The 22586-nt window shown below is 33.6% G+C and overlaps 1 protein-coding gene across 2 annotated transcripts in view; it reads right to left on the bottom strand.

Moving 5' to 3' along the window:
• The window catches only part of LOC111503441 (cytochrome P450 CYP4BN11), a 62186-nt gene extending 48345 nt beyond the window's left edge, over positions 1 to 13841 (bottom strand). The window contains exon 1 of one of the 2 annotated variants that reach the window (XM_074175078.1): positions 13521 to 13841. In XM_074175078.1, coding sequence (XP_074031179.1) covers positions 13521 to 13692 — 172 coding nt within the window. In that variant the 5' untranslated portion in view covers positions 13693 to 13841. Of the gene's footprint in view, positions 1 to 3351; positions 3580 to 13520 lie in introns of those variants that run through there. The other variant, XM_074175079.1, reaches the window with a different exon arrangement.
• Between the last annotated feature and the right edge of the window lie 8745 nt (positions 13842 to 22586).

Below are 22586 nucleotides of genomic sequence, written 5' to 3'. Positions count from 1 at the left end.
GACATGTACAGATCTCAAATATAACTTGATTATCTGAAAAATGTTATCAAGTGTGTTAGATTGAACAAACTTGACTGAATTTGATTAAAATAAGTTATTTGCCCTTCTGCTGATAATGGATTTCCTAAACTCAGATAAATTGATATTGAATTAGGTGAGACCTACAAAAATGAATATCTCAAATAACTTCGAGGTAGGAAATGTTTCAGTTTTTTTATGCAATCCTAATAATCTTATGGTATTTCAGGATAGGGTAGACATGATCATTTTATAAATGAAGTTGTAGTTTTCCAGAAGTGGATCATCAAACTCATATATATAAACCCACAAAAAATCTTATGGGTACATGTATAACTTTCTCGTCAATTTATATGTTCAATTTATTGTTTTTCTGTTTTTCGCTCATTTTACTGCCCTGAAGAAGCTTCCCATTGGAATCGAAAGCTTGGCAAAGTAAAGCAGAGTTTGATTTTTTGACTGAGAGACCCTGTTGATCTATTTTACCGTATATATATATACGGAAGTATATACCGGGTGTCCCACATTTTATGTGACAGGCAATATCTGGTTTGTTGAAGGAGATACACAAAAATGTTTCATAAAAAAGTTTTAGGAGTTCATGAGAGCTATATTTTGATATAATTTTTAAATATACAGAGTGTTTGGTGTAGGTGCTACAGACCAAAATTCCATTTTTTTAAATAGAACGCCCTGTATATCATTACATATTCAGATGCTACGTTAAATTCTGATATCATTTCATGTTTGGTTTTTGAAATTCAGTTACGGCGTTGTTGAGTTATTACTTAAAATGTAAAGTCTTGAGAACGACTATTATTTTTAAAAATATCTTATACAATTATTCTCTCTGCATCAGATCACATGAAAATTAGTCAAAATTTTGGGTGTTCGAAGTAATGGTTTCAATTTTGAGTTGTGGAATTCAGTCAGGAATCATTTTGAATATGAAACAATTGCAAAATTGAAAGAGGTGTATTCGAAAACAAATCTTCAATTAATAACAATGTAAATAATATAACCTGATAAATCATTTCATAAGAATGGTAGGTACCTAGCAATAAGTCATAAAAATTGTTCAAAGTGATGCCCATTAGATATTATACAGGCTTCGAAACGTCGAATCACTTCTCTCGTACAAGTCGCTCTTATAATATCAGGCGTAATATCACTGCACGCTAGTCGAATTTTCATTTTCAGATCATCCACATTCAAAGGGGGAGTAGTGAAAATAATATCTTTTAAATAACCCCATAGGAAAAAATCAAGCGGTGATAAATCTGGGGAACGAGCCGGCCACCGAATTGGACCCTTATTACCAATCCATCTATTTGGGTACGTTCTATCCAGATATTCAGTAACAACCTGTGAATTGTGAGGAGGAGCACCATCTTGTTGCCACCAAATTCCTTGTCGTTCTGCTATGGGAATATCTTCCATCAACTGGATCAAATCATTTTCTAGAAAATGTAAATATCGCAATCCATTGAGATTTTCATTGAAAAAGTAAGGTCTTATGATGCGGCCATTGAACAATCCACACCATACATTAATACCCCAAGTAGTTTGAAAATTACTTTCGCGGACCCAGTGGGGATTTTCTTGAGACCAATAGTGACTGTTATGTCGATTCACAACTCCATTATTGTGGAATCGCGATTCATCGCTCCACAAAATTTGACTGAATATGTTAGGACTTTCATGTAATATTACCTGAATACAAGCAATGAATTCAAGTCGTCGGCGTCGTTCAAAGTCCGTGGGTTTCAAACCTTGTACCAACTGAATTTTGAATGGGTGGTATTTATTTTCTTTCAGAATTCTCTGTACATCAGATATACTCACACCGACTTCTTCTGCAAGAGTACGGATAGAAACATGTGGATGAATAATAATATAAGCCAACACATTGATCTCTAAATCTTCAGTTCTAAACAGATCTCGTATGATGACGATGCTTTATAGTAGAAGGAAATGACCCAGTTCGCAATTTTTCTACAACTTTCGAAAAAGTCATTCGTGACGGAATGGGTCTGTCTGGAAAACGTTCTTGGTATAGACCTTGTGCTTGACGGCAGTTTTTCTGACATTCCCCAAAAATTAATAACATATCAATGCAATCACTTGGACTAAACGCGAAAGGTATACTGGAGTTTTCGCACAAAGAACACAGTTACTGTTTTGCAAGGAATCACTGAATCGAACTGACAAGTAGATACAATTCAACAACATTTGTTACTATGGCATCAACAAGTATAAGCTACTTGATGAAATTGTGCAATATAAAGCAATTCACCCTCAAGTTAGTCACATTCTCAAGAATTTCAATATTATATTCAACTGATATCGATATCGTATCGTAGAGGTGAGAATAATGGTTTGTATTAAGTAGTAGCCTAGTTCACTTTAATAAAAGATATAGACTGGATTCGTGTACGAGTAAATAAGTTTTTTTGAAACTTTATATTTAAGGAAAAGTGTAATAACTCAACAACGCCGTAACCGAATTTCAAAAACCAAACATGAAATGATATCAGAATTCAACGTAGCATCTGAATATGTAATGATATACAGGGCGCTCTATTTTGAAAAATGGAATTTTGGTCTGTAGCACCTACACCAAACACCCTGTATATTTATTTAAAAATTATATCAAAATATAGCTCTCATGAACTCCTAAAACTTTACATTTTTGTGTATCTCCTTCAACAAACCAGATATTGCCTGTCACATAAAATGTGGGACACCCGGTATATATATATATATATATATATATATATATATATATATATATATATATATATATATATATATATATATATATATATATATATATATATATATATCTATATATGTGTGTGTGTGTGTTTGGATAGGTTCCTAAGGTAGATTGAAAGTAGATTTAGTTTAATCTTTCCCTTGAAGATGATCACTTGTTGATTAAAACACAATGAAATAAAACTCCAGTTATATTCATTACTACACCAAAGGTTCCAAACAGTGCATTACAATTACAGAAAGGTCAAATAAAAAACCTTCAGTTCTTTTCCCTGCAATACTATCCTTCGCAATTTGTCCCAATATTACTTGCTATCGCTAGCTACCAAATTTCCACACTGCGAAAATTTTTAGGTAAAACTTTTACCACTTGATTTTGAATATTTGCAAAAAAAATTCTTCGCCAATATTGCCCTCCAGAAAATTTTTGATTTCCCAACATGAGATTAGGAGAAAATGAAAGTATGATACGTCAGAGAAAAAGTTAAACCTCGTTTTCCACAGAACCACAGGTGCATTTGGAAAAACAAAGGATGCAAAGTATACGCCACTCACCCTCAGTAGTTCCAAAGAAATCTATCCAATTTCCCACAAACATATTAGGCTTCGGACCCGGCAGATTCCTCAGGTACTTTGAATTCCTCTTGGAGTAATGATAAACGACAGGAAACGACAAAAACACCATTACCAAAATAAATAGCTCCCACAGCAAGAACATCATCAATGATCTTCACTCAACCTCTTGTCCCTCTTGAGGATCCTTACTCATTGGCAACTTACGAATATCTGTTGTTTGAAGTTCGACTTTAGTGAACAGCGAACTGATATCTCTGCTGTATAATTTTGATAGTCGAGTTGATGTTATGCAACCATTTAAGAGAGTAGTGTAGGAATTTTTGGTCACTTTTTTTTGTCCCTGACGAATATAGTCATTCCAGATAGTTTTTTGTCAGCATGCAATGTCTGCTGTTTAAAAAAGCTGTTAATTTAGAATTTTAATTTCATGTAGGTATCAGTTTTTGTGGCATATGTGTTCCTCCTCGATACAACTTTGAGACTGATTTTTGTTATAACTGAATTTTGGTACAGGGATGCTTCTCACTCAATTTGTAGTTTTTTTCAAAACTTGGTTTTCACGGTTCCAGTTCCAGACGAATGTTTAGTTTTAGCGGTGCAACCACTCGATTATTCTACAGGGCTATTCAAATTCGTTTCTGTACATGGGGATCTCGTAAACGATAAATTATGGCAAAGTTGCGTATTTTAGAGACCTATTCAATGATGTGAAAAAATCGAATATACCTCTTTTGGTTCTGGAGATATACTGGAAAAACAAAAAAATCTCAAATAATTTTTTTGCCTATATCTTCTTTATTCACAGATATATTGAAAATCTGTCTACATTTTGCTATTGGCACTTGATGTGGGCTATCGGGATATGACTTGGGCCACCCCCATATTTGAATTTTTAAATACGGACCTGTATTTTTTGTTGTATTTCTTTTGTATCGCTGACGTTCACTTCATACTGAGAAATTAAATTAAATTTTATATTTTGGGATGTTTGGGTAATATTTGATTATAATTGTGTGAATTATTCCCTTTTGGATTACGCACCTGGGAATTGGTTGACTGAGTTGAATGGAATACAATAGCAACTTTCACGTCTCCTTATGTACCGCAGAGTTTTTCGAGAGTTTTTTTTTCATTTGTAGTTACCCATTCATATTTTTTTATTGCTCTGAGCGTGTTCTACAATGAATATTGAATAGGAAAACCTTTTATGTTTATCTGAAACATACCTATATCAAAAATATATATTATATGTGTTTCAATAAGCAGAAAAAGAAATGATAGCAATAATAACATCCAAAACAACACTATTGATGACGCAATAAAAATTGGAATTGGAGTCCTTCCATTTCGAAACATTTTGAACTCGGTTTTTCAAACTATTCATTGCCCTTAGTACACTCATTTGCTGGATTGTTGTGAAATCATTCAAAATCCTCAATCACGAGTCTTTCACATTTTATATCTCTTTGCCAGCGTAAGCCCTATTTTTCAATTTCCCCATAGAAAATAGTCCAAAATAGTAAGATCTGGTGATCTTGCAGGCCATAATATTAGCCCAGTATTTGTCCCGAAATGGAAGGACTCCAATTCGAACATTTATTGCGCCATTAATTTTTTGTGTATATGATTTACTTCATTTCAATTTTCATTACAATTGTAGTGTTGGATTTGGATTTTATTATTACTATCCTTCCTTTTTTGCTCATCAAAACACATATAATATATTTTTGTTGTAGATATGTTTCAGATAATCATAAAAGGTTTTCTTATTGGAAGTTCATTGTAGAAAACGCTCAGAACAGTGGAAATATGAAATGGTACCTAAAAATGAAAAAAAAACTCTCTAAAAACTCTATGCTACATAGGAAGACGTGAAAGTTGCTATTATATTTTTATTCAACTCAGTCAACCAATTTCCAGGGCCGTAATTTAAAAGGGAATACTTCACCCAATTATAATCAAATATTACCGAAACATCTTGAAATATGGAATGAAATTCATTTTCTCAGTATGAAGTGAACGTCTACGATCCAAAAACTACAACAAAAAGTACAGGTCCGTATTTAAAATTTCAAAGATGAGGGTGGCCCAAGTCAGATGACACCCTATATAAAAGATTCATGGATATATTCTGATATCCCACGTCAAGTGTCAGTAGCAAAATGTGGACAGATTTGCGATATGTCTGTGAATAAAGAAGATATGGGCAAAAAAATAATTTCGGATTTTTTGGATTTTTCTGTATATCTCCAGAACCAAAAGAGGTATATTCGATTTTTTTACATCATTGAATAGGTCTCTAAAATACGCAACTTTGCCATAATTCAACCGACACTCTATCTCTTATCGTTTACGAGATCCCCATGTACAGAAACGAATTTGAATAGCCCTATATATTGGTTAGACTTACCCTACTGTGATGAAGAGTACCGAAACTAAACTGTATCCATGCAACAAAGTAATCAAATGAAGAAAGATGCGAGATCAAAACATGATCACCTCGCACATTTGCATCTATTGGATAAAATAAACAAGCCTTCTTACACTGGCCAATCAGATTTAACTGCAATCGGCTGGCGGAATTCATTGTTACCGTCTCGGAGTGGTCAGTTACGTTTTAACGGCTATGGTGTGTAGATATAAGATATTTTGAAATTTATATAATGTCAAGTATTAATACGGCTGAAAAAACTGTTACTTCCTACCTAAAATATTTTCCTGTACCCAGCTGTATATTATTAAAAACATTGGTCGTTCCCTAGTGCGACTCTGTACAAGTAGCCTTGTCTGGAAGTTCACGTGCACTATGCATGATAATGTTTTGGAGCACTCCATTGCTTAGATGGACAGAGTAGTAAAACTCAAACCTCTGGCGTAAAATAAATGCAAACGAAGCACTTTTCCCAATCACCACAAATGCAACGACGCACCAATCAAGTAGGCGTCTTTAGGCGATGAACAAAACTTCTTCTTCTCCTGAACAGGAGGTAAAGAAATCTTCTTCTGATTCTCCTTTATCATCTCCTGAAGACATCAATTCAGTTAAAATTACTGGAGTTTTTTCCCAACACCTAACCGTTGTTTTAAGACCTCGACACGTGTTTCGATCACCAAGTGATCATCTTCAAGAGGAATATCAAACTAAACATACTTACAAAGTTATCCTTATTTATACCATATATACCTCTCCTATACTTTAACAATTTTCAATTCAAGGTGATTCATTAGCAACGTCGCACTTGAAGTGACCAACGGATAATCCTCTTACCAACTCTGCAGAGGCTTACGTAAAAATTGTTATAGTAGGTGGCGCTACCTGGTGTCAATGGTGAAACTGATTACATTTTCTTATTATGCCTAATACAGTACTTCAAAAAAACAGAAAAATTTACAAAATAATTATGTTTCTTTTATATAGAAAGAGAACTACAAAGCAAAGAAATAATTACCTATGTTATGCTTATGAAGTTTCAGAATCCATTGACTCATCCGAAGAGGAATCCCCAGTCACACTTAAATCATTATCATTTGGTCGAAAACAGTGTCTACCAGTCCGTCCAATCTCCACATTTTCTCTTCTTCCTTGACCACATGGGCTACAGCATTAGCCCAATCTTCTTTTCGTATCCGTTCCATTGCGAGTTTTAATAAACGTTGGACATCAGAAATTTTATATGTCACGTTTTCACGAACTACGTAACCCTTAATTTGAGCCCAGATCAATTATATCGGGTTTAACTCGCAATGGTAAGGGGGAAGTCTCAAAATGGTGATGCCTTCAGCACGAGCTATTGTATCCACCACATGCTGACGATATCTGTCACGATGCTGTTTAATGACACTCATAAGCTCGGCCTTAACCATTTCCTCTAAAAATTGAATTCTTTTTTGTCCTAACCAACTCTGTATGTCTGCTTTTCTGGTGGTCATAGTTGGCAGCTGTTCTACTAATCGGCTGTGATAAGAAGCGTTATCCATTACTATTACCGAATTTGGCTCGACTCGTGAAAGAAGGGATTCAAACTATCCTTTAAAGCGTTGGGCTTCCATGTATTCGTGATACTCCCCGGTTTTTTTTTTGATAAAAAAATTAGTGCACTAACGTCTAAAAAGCCACTCTCGCTACCTATATGGGCGACAATTAGTCGTCGCTCTTTACCCCTTGGTCCGCGTAACCCTGTTGAACTAGTTACAGTAGTATCTTGTCAGATCTTAGATACTGTGTGACCAGCATTCACCCACGTTTCGTCCAGATAATTAATTTTTTTGTGAGCAGAACGCATTTCCCTAATAGAGCGAAGATATCTCCGTCGCCATGAGACTATATCTATTTCTATTGAGACAGATTTACGGGATCGTTTGGCATATATGTACACATTTTAAATTTCCTTTTATTATTTTCCTCAACTTCTCTTTGCTCATTTTTGGAATGAGAGCATTATCCATTACCTTTATCCTAATGGATTCGAGGGTTGGCGCTTTATTCTCAAAAAAGAAAGAATGAATGGTATAGCGTACTAAATTTTTCTGGTACTCATCCAATTCAATTTTTTTTCTACCACGACAATGTACTTTTGGAGCTTGCACAATCCCAGTCACCTTTTTTTAACGTACAATGCGTTCAATTGTCGACACGGATATTCCCGTTGAAAGTGAACACTGAGCTACAGCTTCCACTGTACGGAGTGTATTTTTTAAATTTTCGTACACTCTACAGACAATCTGTTTTTCTTCTAACGACATAAACTTCCGCTTTCTTTGTACATTACTTGGACCTGCTACGGCATCCATCTTAATACTATAAAAATAATAAAATTCAATCATATTATTCAGCTATTTGTCAGTTGTTGACTTACCTCAAAAACTATTTTGGAGTTGATGTATTTTGAAAAACACTTTATTGTGAGATTTTCACTAGAACAGATTACCAAATCCGCAACACGTGTTTCGCTGCACAGTAGATTTTTCAAGCGTGTTCACTAACAAACTGAATTCTACATACATTGTGATTTATATATACTTTTTGAAATATTACTATCTACATAGAAACAAATGATATTCTAGGAACTAATTAATGACAGTTATACCTGAGTTTAACGAACATTTATACCTGAGTTTAATGTCTAGGTCAACTAATTATCTCACAATAAAATGTGAATGTGATGAAAATCTATGATAATGTATTTTGAAAAACAAGTATCGGCCAACTCTTTCTTATATTTTAAAGTTAATAAATAAAACAGTGTATTTAATAAATATAATAAAATAAATTTAATAAATACAAAATAAATTCACCTCCACAAGAAACAGAACACACTACGCTTATGCAGTTGAGGACGCTTGATAATGAAGGAACCGAATTACTAGTTGTGGCATTTTAAGGACGCAAATATAATAGACCTACGAAGTGTTGATCAGTTTACCGATGTTTCAAAGTATTCAAAGAACTGGTTCACCTATTCGCTCGTACATCCTATCGATATGCAGAAGCTATCTTGTTATGGGGAGCAAATTTTATGGTATCATCTTACTTTTCAATTATTCACAATGGTGATGCATAGACAATAAAAATGACCTCGGTAAGAATTTACTTCTAACATTTAACATTTTTGTCGTTAGCTGTCAGTTCAATATGTATATGAGTTACCTTCAATTGAAAATTGTTATACTATAGGTATCTGCATCTTAAGTGTCTCAAATTAATTTTACAATATTACCCTATCTACTAGCCTTAAAACTAGGTAAATAATGATTTACATGACTATTATATAAGAACCCATTCTAAAATTAATTCAAGACTAGTAGATAAGGCAATATTGTGAAATTGTTTTAAGACACTCAAGACGCACGTACCTAGAAGAGGTATCTATGGTATAAATAAGGATAACTTTGTAAGTAAGTTTAGTTTGATCTTCCTCTTGAAGATGATCACTTGGTGATCGAAACACGTGTCAAGGTGTTAAAATAACGGTTTGGTGTTGGAAAAAAACTCCAGTAATATTCATGACTACACCAAAGGTTCCAAACAGTGCATCACAAATCAATTTAGTTGGTAAAACCTGCGTCGAAAGTAGTATTGCATGTCTAGTTATTGGAAAAAGTGCTTGTTTTGGATTCATACTATGATAATTTCATTGACAAGTTGAGAAATGTATCTAAGAATCCAGAATTGAGTTTTTTATTTAAATAACTAACGCTGGAGCACCATTCAGTTTCTCACTAGAATATTCTAAATGTTTTTCGATTGCGTTATTCCAAATATGGGTGACATACGATAGAAGGTCGTCTGTTGATCTTTGTTTCCGAAAGTCATATTGATTATCGCTCAGGATATGGTAGTTTATGGCTTTCTTCATGAATTTTTATATCACTGTTAAGCGACTGCATGATCTATAGTTATTTGGACGATTTTTCTTGCCCTTTTTGGGAATAGGGAATATTAAAATCGCAGTAATTTTTTGATTATTTGAAGTCAGCCAAAATATAACCTAAATTGATTTGTTCGCAATTTTATATTCTGAAATTCTAAAATATATCTATAATAACGTGATCAACGTATCATAATGAGCAAACACCGGTTACAGATAATTTAAATTTCTTTCATCAACATTGCTATCTGAGTCGCTGTATTAGTATTTTAGTTTATTCATCTAAACTTGCGTGATGACGAATAAAATAATGATACTAATAATTATTAGCCTGGACTCTAGACCATCCCCTGATAACGTAAATTTGATTGAGTAAACGTGCGCCGAGAAGAGTGTTGAGAGTTCTCGTGATTGAGAGAAGTGTTTATGTTGGACTCATAAAATTCTACTCCAAAAAATATTCCTGTGACGGAAAATGTGCAAAGAATACACACAATGATCGGTCGGTAGCCGGGCGGTTCGACGTGGGTGCTTTGTTCACTCACTCAAATCGACCGCCGTGTTGGTCGCTGGTCAAGCCCCAGGCTAAAAGATCGATTTTCATTTGCTATCGTCCAACCCGTATTAGGAATCACATGTTAAAAGGTAAGACCTCGTTAGTCCTTATCTCGCACAAGTTTCGACTTCTGAAGGTTGTCGTTCGTAGGGGTGCGACAGCTTTTTAAACAGATTTTTAACAGAATTCAAGCTCTTAACGTTCTAAATGATGAACAGGTCTGTATGAAATCAATTTCGTTGGGTAAAACTAAGAGTCAATTTTAAAATAAGAAACTTCTTTGGAGATATCAAACGACACATCTATATACTATACTAATATTATGAATGTGAAAGTTTGTGAGGAAGGATGTATGTATGTATGTTTGTGGCTCTTTCACGCCTAAACGACTGAACGGATTTAGATGAAACTAGTAAGTCGGAAAAATTCTTGCTCCCTGAGAGCTATCTTGGCGTGCGCTGCCTATACCGCAGGAATTATACAGTGTGTAAAATCCAAATGGAATAAATTCATTATTTCGGTTACTTTACATATTATATAAAAAATCCCGAAACACGTCAAATGTGAATTGTAATTTGACATTATTCAACGTAAAAATGTCACCGCTACCTTCAACTTCCTTCGAATGACAGGTACAACCCATAACTTTTTAAACGGGAAGTATATTTTTGTGATATATTGTTTGAAAAGTATCTTCATTCTCTTTTCAAAAATGTATCGCTTTCAAGTTCATTGCTACAATTAAGTTGAAAAAAATTAAAATAATGTGGTTACCAAAATATGATAAAATACACTCAAAAACTAAAATATAATGCAAATTGTTGTGAAATGTAAAATACGAAAAATAACTATGGATGTTTACGAAGTAACTGTTTGAAATGTTCACCGCCAATGTCTTGGCAAGATCCTAATCTCAAATAAAACTGTCTTTTAACGTTATTCAACATATCAGGCGTGACCGTCCTAATCGCAAGCGTTATTCGTTGTTTTAAATCATTCAAATATGAAGGTTTAGTTTTGTACACATTGCTCTTTACATATCCCCATAGAAGGAAATCTAATGATGAAAGATCAGGTGATCGCGCTGGCCATTCAATCGATCCTCTCCTCTCTATCCACCGATTGGGAAATGTTGTATCGAGATATTGCCGGACATTAACTTGGTAATGTGGTGATGCTCCATCCTGCTGAAACCATATCGTATTCACTGGAACTTGAGGGTTTCCTGGACCATGATATAAATTTGCTAAACTTGGAATGACATCATTTTGAAGTAGTGCCGATTCGCATGACCGTTAAGAGACAAAGGATACTCATCAGAAACATAATATGACGTCTTCTAATTGGATGATATTGTTATCCAACATGTCCATCTTTTGCTCACAAAAATAAGTTCTTTCATCAAGTCATCTTCCATGAGCTCCTGAGTATAATTTTATAGGGATGCATTTTATTTTCTTTTAATATGTTTGCTATCGATGTATGGCTAACATTGAATGTAGTGGATGCATGTCTACTCGATGTATGTTGGTTTTCCTCAAGCTCAACAACTTATCTAATTTGAGTACATTACTCATTGCATTAGCAACTTCTTTTTTTATCTGCTCCACATCTGCTATTTTGCTTATTATTCTTTGAGGTATGGACGGTAACTTAGGAAATTTCTCATGGAATAGGCAAGCTATTTCCTGTTGTGTTCGGGTTTTATAACCAATCATTGTAAAACTGTTCTTTTATGCATTTCCGGTAATCTAATCATTTGTCAGACTTGAAGTTAACGAACTTTAAAATTAAATTAAAATACTGACAACTAATGTTGTAATATACAAAACAAGTTGATAAGGCGTTTTAAACTAACGTTGCCACCAAAATGATTTACAGTTTTTTAAAGGATACCATCTAAAAAGACAATTACTATGGTTTTTGCTCACTTTCTTATTATCAATACCTCAACATGGAATGAGTTTTGAGTGTATTGCAATACATTTTGAGTGTATTTCATCGAATTTCGGTAACCACATGATTTTAATTTTTTTCTATCTTAATTATTGCAATAAACTTGAAAGCAATATCATTTTTGAATAGAGAATGAAGAGACATTTCAAACGATTTATCATAAGCCTATACTTCCCATTTGAAAAATTGGAGGTTATAACTGTCATTCGGCAGGAGTTGAAGGTAGGGGTAGCATTTTTCCGTTGAAGTATGTCAAATTATAATTTAAATCTGACGTGTTTTGGAATTTTGTAAAAATATGTATCGTAACCGAAATAATGTATTTATTCCCTTTGGTTTTTACAGACTATATGCAGATAATGCACTGTGAGATTGTTTATCTTAAATAGTTCCAAATCAAATTCCGCGCTAGCATATATCTACGTCTTATGTGGTAACCACAATATTCAAAATATTGGGCCATAAATACAGTGGAATTGGATACTTTTTTTACAATGCACATTTTAGAATATTTGTCAAATTCTTTCAAAAATTGATACAATTGTCGTTTCAAGTATTTAAAATAGATAAACTTTGTCTTTCACACTAAGTAATTTGGACGAATCGTTTGAAAGTTACCACGATAAGACTAACTTGACGCAACGCAGTAGGCCATTATGCGACGCGTCCACTGTAAGACGACGGCGACGATGCGCAGGGGTAGAGGGGAGGTCTAAGCAATGAAGCGCCATCGCGCCGAGAACGCGACCCGAACGCGGACAGACGTCTTTTGACGTTTGTGATAGTTTTGCGAATTTCTTTATAGGTGACATAATTCGATTTTCGAAGCTATACATTACTTAGTGCATTTGGCATATTTTTTCAGTTACTGTATTTTTAAGGTAAACCTTTAAATTACTAGCTGTTGCCCGCTCTTATATTAATGTACAGCCGAAGCTACTGAACCTAGAATATTGAAATATGCAGGCAGGTGTTTTGTATAGCGCAAATAAGCATCAAGAACGGAAGTCAGTAATGTCCATCCCCAAGGGGAAAAATAAGGGTTCGGGGTTGTATTGAATTTCATTAGTTTTGGAGTTGGGAACCTGAAGTTTTCGGTTAATAAAAGAATATTCAACTATTCGTTTAAAATGGACTGTCACGAAACTTAATGAGACAAACTAAATTCTACGTGGGCGAAGCCGCGGGCAACAACTAGTTCATTCAATATTTCGACATATTATTATCATATTATATAAAACAACGAACTTTCACCAGAAAATACTCACTATCTGTGGTTCCTATGAAATCAATGAGATTCCCCAAAAACATGTTTGGTTTCGGTCCAGGCAAGTTCCTCAAGTACTTCGTATTCCTGTTAACGTAATGATAAACAATTGGAATCGATAACAACAACACTAACAAAATAAATAATTCCCATAACAAGAACATCTTCAGCATGAGAGGCACAAGGACTGACTGCCGTCTTATAAAATCATCGGAGATGGAAAACAAACACTATCGGGTAAATATTAACGACAAAATAAGTGAACACCGGTTCTGAGGTCGTTCAGAGCGCAATAGTTTAGTGCGTTCAAATTTTGTTCGATTGTTCGCGACCAGTGTGCAGTTTCGAAGGTAAAACAAAGCCAGGTTAACGTTTTAGTACTTATATTACTTGTGAACTGTGAATCAGATTAAAGGGGGGACAGAAGGTTATGATGAATATTCATGAATTTTCATACATCAATATCTCAATGCGTGCAACCACGTTTATATGGAATCCACAGAAACGATTATATTTTGTTTGAATCGTTTTTTATACTGTGTCGGTTCCTTTTTAGATAGCCTCATTAACATTTTAGGGTTTATGAAACTTTTTTTGGTAATTTTTCGAGACTCTAAATATATATTCGACCAAAACTTTGCCAGATATTTTTTTTCAGTAATGGAAGTTATAGTTACGAAATGATATTTAATGACCTGGTCAAATAGGAGCAACGACCTCATTAGTTTAAATGATTTCAATCAAAAAAACATCATTATAAGAGTACAACGTGAAAACGACTGCCTACTAAAAAAATATTAGACAAATTCAATGTTATAGCTACCGAACTGATCGGTTTCAGGTTACTACTGATGGGATGATATACGAGGGTCAACTTTTTGCCAAAAATTGGTAAAAATTATTCTTTGGAACGAATTGTTTTGTTGATCAGGTTTATAGACTTGCTTGTGTTCAACTATATTATCGACACAATTTTTTTACTAATTTTTTTTTTGTCCAACAGGAGGAAATCAATAAAAAAAATAATGAACAATGGTTTTTCTCCTTCGAATAATCAATTTTTTCAGCTAACACTTTATTGTGAGTTCACAACCAGTTTACAAAACTGCAACATGAGTTTTGCTATACAATAGATTTCTCAGGTTCGTTCATACTGACTAAATTCCACCTAATCAGTGCTTTATATCTATACTAATATAAATGTGAAATTGTTATGATGGATGTATGTATGTTTGTGGCTCTTTCACGCCTAAACGACTGAACGGATTTAGATGAAAGTTTACATAAATACAGCTTATACATCAGAACATATAGGCTACAATTCACAAAGGTTTTGTGTGATTTTCGTCATAATATACCGATAAATATTAGGTAAGTCGGAAAAATTCTTGTTCTCTGAGAACTTATCTTGGTGTGCGTTGCCTAAACCGTTGGAATTACATACAGATCATTCACTGCAAGATTGTTAATTTTAAATAGTTCTAAATAAAAGTCCACGATAGCATATATATTGTTATGATAAGTTTTTTTATAAGATTATTCTGTTTTCAAAGTTAAAGATTTTCATATTTTAATTAGTTAAATGTTAAAAGTTTGCATTTATTTTAGTAGTTGAAAGTTTGTATTTTGATAGTTCGATGTTAAAAGTTTTTCATATTATTATTAATTTGATGTTAAAAGTTCACATATTTTGTTAGTTCAGTGTTGAAAGTTTGTGAAAATCAAAGTTATTCTTAGATGTTTAATTTTATTGGAAAGCCAGATACTTTACCTTTATTCAAATTCTTATCTGTATAATTTGGAGTAATGTTCATGCCCAGATCAGGCAAAGTTGTGACTTATTAGTATTAGAGTATTTCAGATCATTTTCAAACAGCACAACTAACCAGAAACCATCAATCATCGGGATAAATACACTGAAAACAGTAAAGACATTAATACAACATAATAACATACAATAAAACAGATTTACACTACAAATTAATAACAAAAATTCAATTAACACTGACATTAGGAATTTTATCTGAAAAATGGTAAGAACACTCAGTACATGATTTGGATGCAACTAAAGAGTAGCCAATCAGATTGATAAATTGAAAAGGAGGTGTTAACTTCTGAAAAATGATGAATTTTGGATTCAAAATTAGAAAAATTCAAAACAAAATGTGATGAAATGTAATCAAAATTAATCATTATTAGTATTAGTGAAAATTGGGTAACAGAAATCGTAGATATAATATATGTGAACAGTGAAAAGTGTCAAAATTGAAGAAATTTCAAAATTATTGTCATGAAGAGTAGCAGGCAGGAAAATTTTGTCTGGTTGCCAGGGGTGAATCAGTAATCAAGAGGAGAGAAGCTTTTGAATTGTCGAGACGCGAATTTTTTTGAAGAGCCGTTAGAAATAAAAAGGGAAAAGAAAGAGAAAAGGCCGGTTTGCATGTTCTTATCAATATAAAACCATCAATAGGAGCCAGAGTATAAATAATAATAACGAAAAAGGATACTTACTGGAGATTTTAGAGTGTCTGGAAGAATTCAAAATTCCAATCAGGGGAAAAACCAATCCAGGGAAGCTGTACCAGTTTTGAGGTATTACAATATCATTTATAATTCCCAATCCATAAGAAGAATACATTTTTGAAAATCTTGAACAATTCATAACCTCCAAATCGAATCAAAAGTTTTCCAGTAACAAGGAACTTCCAGTGTGAAAATCACAACTTCTGAACTTTTATTTATCAACGAACTTCATCATTTTATTTACAAGAACTATTATTGGTTTTAATATTAGGAAAATTTGAAAAATTCACTGATATTTAGCATAGATATTTTTAGAATCGTTTCCCACGCACGAACCACAGACATCTCAAGTTTTCAAGTAACTAATTTGCCGTTACACGTAAATTTAACTGTACGGAACACAATTCTAAGAATATTTTTGTTTCAAATTTAACATTTACTGAAACATTTCTTAGCATAAGGTATTTTGGCGCAGTTTTAGGGTAGGTAATTTAAGTTTGGTTTGACAAAACATTTACAAAATTTTACATTCATTATATTTTTTTTTGTAACTTTGAGACAAAGTTTTATTTTCAAAAACACAGACATACAAAATTTTATTCATAACACCTTTCCAAGAACTCTACTCTGAGAAAGAAAGCTGCATGAGCTTCGATTGAGCTGAGCAACCTTGAAGAATAGAGGTAAGATTTAGAGGTAAGGACAGGTATCTGCCGGAGCACTAAGAATTTTGATATCACAGAAAATTTTCAAATTATTTGAACTATCAGAATAACAATCAAGAATCAAATTAATTAAATTATAAATACTCTTCTAATTTTATATTTTTATAACAATATATATATATATATATATATATATATATATATATATATATATATATATATATATATATATATATATATATATATATATATCTTATATTGTAGCCACTATATGCAAAATACTGAGCCATAAATACAAATAAATTGGACACTTTTTTACAATCGTCGTTTTGAGTAATTAATATAAATAAACTTTGTCTTTTACACAAAGTCATTTGGACGAATCGTTCAAAAGTTATCACGATAAGATTAACTTGACGCAACGCAATAAGCCATTACGCGTCGCGTCTACTGTGAGATGACAATTCGATTCTCGAAAATATTCATTAATTAGTGCAGTGCAGTAGTGCAATTTTTTAGTTACTGTATTTTCCAAGTAAAAATATAAATAACTAACTGTTGCCCGCTATATTAACAGCCGAAGCTATGGAACCTAGAATCTTTAAATACGCAGGTAGGTTCTTTGTATAGCGTAAATAAGCATCAAGAAAGAGAATCAGGAATTTCCACTCCCAAGGGAGAAAAATAGGGGTTAAAAAATTGTATTGAATTTCTTCAGTTTTTAAGTTGGAAACTTGAAGTTTCCGGTTGATGGAAAAATATTGTAATTATTTGTTGAAAGTGGTCTGTCACGAAACTTATTGTGTGATATGTCATATTCATGTTTGAACTCATATCCCTCTGCCATATGATGGTTTGCAAATGCGGAATGCGTTTTCACTTTCGCAAAACTATTACTACGTTCTTTCATCCTTTGAGAAGAGGTTCTGCTCGCCAATATGAAGGTCTGGGTAAGAACCATGAGACAATCCCTGATGTTTTGTTTTTAAAACATTCGCATGGATTTTCATTTTTGTAACTCATGCGATGTTATTGGTGAATTCACAGAATATCAATGTCCTGTGACGTTTAGTATCGTTTTTCGAAGTGAGATAGCGTGAGTAAATGAATTGTTCTTCTAGTTGGAGTCAATAATATGTACCTTGTGGATCATCCAATAGTCTGATAGAGATGTGTCAAAGATTTATGTATGTCATTAATTTCATCAATAGTAACTTTTAGAAAATTCGTTTGAATTATTTATCTTCATTTCAAAGGTAAATTCAACTGATGGGTGAATGGTATTAACAAATTCGACAATTGCCTACCTGCACAAGTAGAACAGACCAAGATATTATCAATATTTAATTTTTTATGTGTTATGTTGAGTAATGACTTTTGGCCAACAAATTTTTTCATACCAGTGACCAACTATCATATTTTCGAAAGTGATTCGTGAACGAAAATTTTTTGTGAGATTTTCAATATAATCAAACGGTAAATTGTTGCTAGTTTCCGGTTCACGTATCAACATTTCGTTACCATCAATAATGCGTTACCTAAAGTGAGATCGTATGAGATGAGAGGTAGGTATGAGTTGGTGAAGATATTACTGTAGGGTTAAGAGAGAGAGAGAGAGAGGTGCGAGCACATTAATAGTGAACGTAGCCTCATCAGTGAACAATATTTTTCATAGGAAATTTCTATCAATTAAAAAATTTCTTTGGGCCCAGTAACACTAATCTAATCATTTATATTCGTCACCTCCTTTCAATGTGTTCAAAACTTTGATTTGAATGAACGGAACATCTGATTTTCTCTCCACTCAAATTCAATCGCTCGAACCATTCACGCAAACCAATGTAGGGATTGGCAAGAATTAAAGCTAAAACAGTAGCATCATCATCGTACCTTCGATTTCGATGTGGATTGTCAATAGCTGGACAATTCATCAATACACTTCCGGTTTGAGTAGAACATGCATTCACAAAGGCTGCCGTTCCATGTCAAATACGATTCCGTTGGGGATATCTTCTGTTGAATTCTGGAGCAACTTGTCGACTACTTCGAACACCATCACCAAATAACCTTATTATTTCAATCATTTCCTGTGAATTGAGACGTTCATTTGGCATTTTGTTGCTGTTTTGAAGCATTTACTTTCAAACTGAGATTTGGGTTTCCATGACACTAGCCCAAATTGAAAACTTTTGGCAACATTCCATCATCACATTCACTGGATGAAAGTTTTCTTCGTCCTGTTGCTTGCAAATCATATTTATACCCTAGTCACGATGAGAGATTGTTTCTATCAAGATGGCGACGACTAGCAATCAGTTAGATACATCGCTCTCTGCAAAAGTATGCAATAAATGTAAGTTCAGGCCCAAAGTGGTATGAAATGTTTAAAATGTGAAACCGTAATACACTACGGCGGTATTAAGTACCTAAAAACCATTGTGCTCATTGATAGTGAAAAAATAGTGTGTTCTGGTGTTCCAGGTGTCAATCAATACTCCAGCAAATGAATGCGACATACCATTTTTTGACGCTGTCACCGATTTAGTCGGCCAGGATAAAAAGGTAGACTTAAATATTTTTAACTACATAATAAAGCAGAAAGATATAATTATTCAAGAACTCAAGGAGAAAGTAAACATTTTATATGATCGTATTGAACTAATGAACCGCCAGAACTTAAACTGCCGGAAAAAAAACCACATGAACAAAAACTGCCAGAGATTAAAGAAAATAAAAACTCAACAACAACACAGAACATAAATTACAATGAAACGGAGATTCCTAGAAAAAATAATCCTACTCATCCAAACAATAATAAACAGAAAAAATTCTTTCCGGAAAAGGGTTCTCTCTCTACCTGTGAAAAAAAATGAATCATCTAACATTGTTTTACAGGAACAAACAAAAATTAAACTAAATGAGATTATTCATTTGAATGATGATGCTGAACCTAAAGCAACAAGCTCACAGGATTAGATCAAAATAATTGGGTCAAAGTCAACGGCAAAAAAAAGAATCGCCAACAACGATTGGTTATTGTTGGTAACAACTCAAATATTGATGTCAAGGGAGTCCCGAAATATGTTACACTACACGTGTACCGATTGGACAAGAGCACTACTACTAGCTCTCTCTCAACATTGCTTAAGAAACACTTCTCGGAAGTAACTTGTGAAAGCCTGACACCCAAGTATCCGGACTTGTACTCCTCATATAAAGTTACTATTTTTGCTAATAATTTTAAGACGGCAATGGATCCCAATGTTTGACCACAGAGGGCATGCGTATAAGTAGTTTTTTAGATCTAACAAAGAGGTCTCAAATGAAGACATAATATTTCACCCATTCCTGTTTTTGGCTAATGTTCAGTATTTTCAGACTAAAATATTCAGTATTTTATTAGATATACAAGATTTCAATAGTTATATATGGTGTTTAACAGAGACCTGGTCTTCTGTCTGTTCGATAGAATAATATTACTTTTATTGTTTCCATTTGACCAGTTACTCTAATAGAGCACAGATGAAGTGTGGTGGTGTTGCAATATTATCAAGAAATGTTTTGAATACTGTTGCTTTAGATCTATCTGAATATTGTCTGGAGCAGCAATTCAAGATATGTGGTATATCATGTATGCTGAACCAACGACATACAATAATATTGTGTATTCAAAGAACGCCTTCCCCTAAGGGGGATCCAGATGTTTTACTGGAAAAGTTATATGATGTTCTTGAATTTTTGTATAAACAAATGTAAATTCAGGATACTTTGATGATTTTTCCAGTATGATGAACTGCTTCAACATGAAGTCACTTGTTAAGTGGCCAACCAGAATATCATCTGGAGGTAGAGCCTCACCAATTGATCATATATTCAGCAACAATTATGGTAATGGAGTATGCCCTGTTTTCGATAATCATTTTTCTGACCATCGTTCCATCCTATTTGATCCCGGACTTCCGGTTGACGAGCCAAGATCAATCAGCACATTTAAGCAAAATTTTTCCGAGAATACAATAACTTCATTTGAATTTGATATCTGTAATGAAAATTAGGAGTCTCTTTTTGCCATGGAAAATATGGATGGTGCCATTCAATATTTTTTAGAAATTTTCCTGTACTGTTTTGATAAACATTTCCCTGAAGTTAAACAATATAAACATCACCGTATGAAGCAAACCAACTGCAAATGGGTTACTGACGATATTAAGAGGTCCAGCATAAGATTAAAGGATATGTTTGTGCTTAAAAGCCAACATCTTCAATGGAATGATTTCTACAAAGCAGAAAATAAAAAGCACAAAATCTTAGTAGATAACTCAAAAAAACATTACTTTCAGCATGAAATAAATAATTCAGACAACCCTACTAAGGCAGCATGGAGTGTAGTGAATGAATTAACTGATAAATCGCGCAAGCAATCAATCTCCTCCAAAAAATATGAAAATAAAATATTCGAGTCTCCTGAGGAAATCTCTGAGATATTCTGCAATTTTTTCAAAGAAGAACCACTGAAATTAATTTTACAAATTGAACCGCTTGATGAAGATATAGCTAATCAATATTTCAATAATATTGAAATACAGTCTAGTTCTTTTCTCCTCCTTCCGTTTAATGAACATGAACTCTTTGTCATGCTCAACAGAAAACTGAAAAATAAATTTTCCTCTGGATCGGATGAAATACCCCATGTGATCGTTAAACGTGTTCTTAAACATCTTATGACATCTAACTCTCATAAATCTATTTCATAAATCTATCTCATAAATTTATCATTTGCAAATGGAACATTCCCGCATGCTTTGAAAACTGGTAAAATTACACCTGTATATAAAAAAGGTGATTCCTCCCTAATAAGTAACTATCGACCAATTACGGTACCCTCCATCTTTTCCAAAATATTTGAATTATCATCCTTGGAGAGATTGTTTTCTTATCTCAAGCATTTCAATATCATAACTGCGGATCAACATGGTTTTGTGCAAAATAAATCGACCACAACTGCAATACACTCATATGTTCTTGAAGTCATTAAATGCATTGATGCGGGTGAGTGCCCTATTGGGGTATGTTGCGACCTAAGCAGGCGTTCGATTGCATCAGTCATACAATCTTATTGAATAAACTATCTCGATACGGTATCCGAGGTGTCACTCATGAGTGGATAAAAAGTTTTTTGAGTAAACGTAATAATCGTGTCACTATTGGTAACCATATTATGTGCAACGATTATTCTAAAGTAGGTGTTCCTCAGTATTCGGTCCTAGGACCTACCTTGTTTATACTTCATATCAACGATATTGTGAAGATATGTGATAGCTCAATTATTGTTTACGCTGATGATACATCAGTTATTATATCAGATATATAGGGATGAATATTGTATACGTCAGAAATGTAAAAAAAATCCTTTGATATGGCTCAGTGGTTTAGAGCCAAATCACTTCATCTAAATACAAATAAAACAAAATGTATACGCTTTCACAAAAGACAAAAAGGAGCTAGTGTAGTTGATTTCGGAGACTTACAGTCAGTTGATAAGACCGTCCGATTTCTTGGATTATATATAGACGAACATATTTCCTGGGGAGAACACTGTAAAATCTTAATCAATGAATTGAATTCTGTTTCCTATCAATTACGTAATTTGAGATCAGTTCTGTCTAATGATCAGTTGCTGATGCTTTACTATGCCCAAGTAGACTCCAGACTTCCATATGCCATCTCCCTCTGGGGAAGGTCTTCGACAGCTAATGATGTATTTGTTGCACAAAAGAGAATACTTCGAGTAATGTTTAATCTATCCTCTCGACAAAGCTGTGTTGATGTATTCAAAACATGTAAAATCATGACGCTACCATCACTCTTTATCTTTGAAG

This window comes from Leptinotarsa decemlineata, unplaced genomic scaffold (genome assembly GCF_025532065.1).
Source record: "Leptinotarsa decemlineata unplaced genomic scaffold, Ldec_3_MD MMD2_tig00000882_RagTag_RagTag, whole genome shotgun sequence".
NCBI lineage: Eukaryota > Metazoa > Arthropoda > Insecta > Coleoptera > Chrysomelidae > Leptinotarsa > Leptinotarsa decemlineata.
The sequence above is the reverse complement of the archived record's forward strand: the minus strand, read 5'-3'. Positions and strand labels throughout refer to the sequence as shown.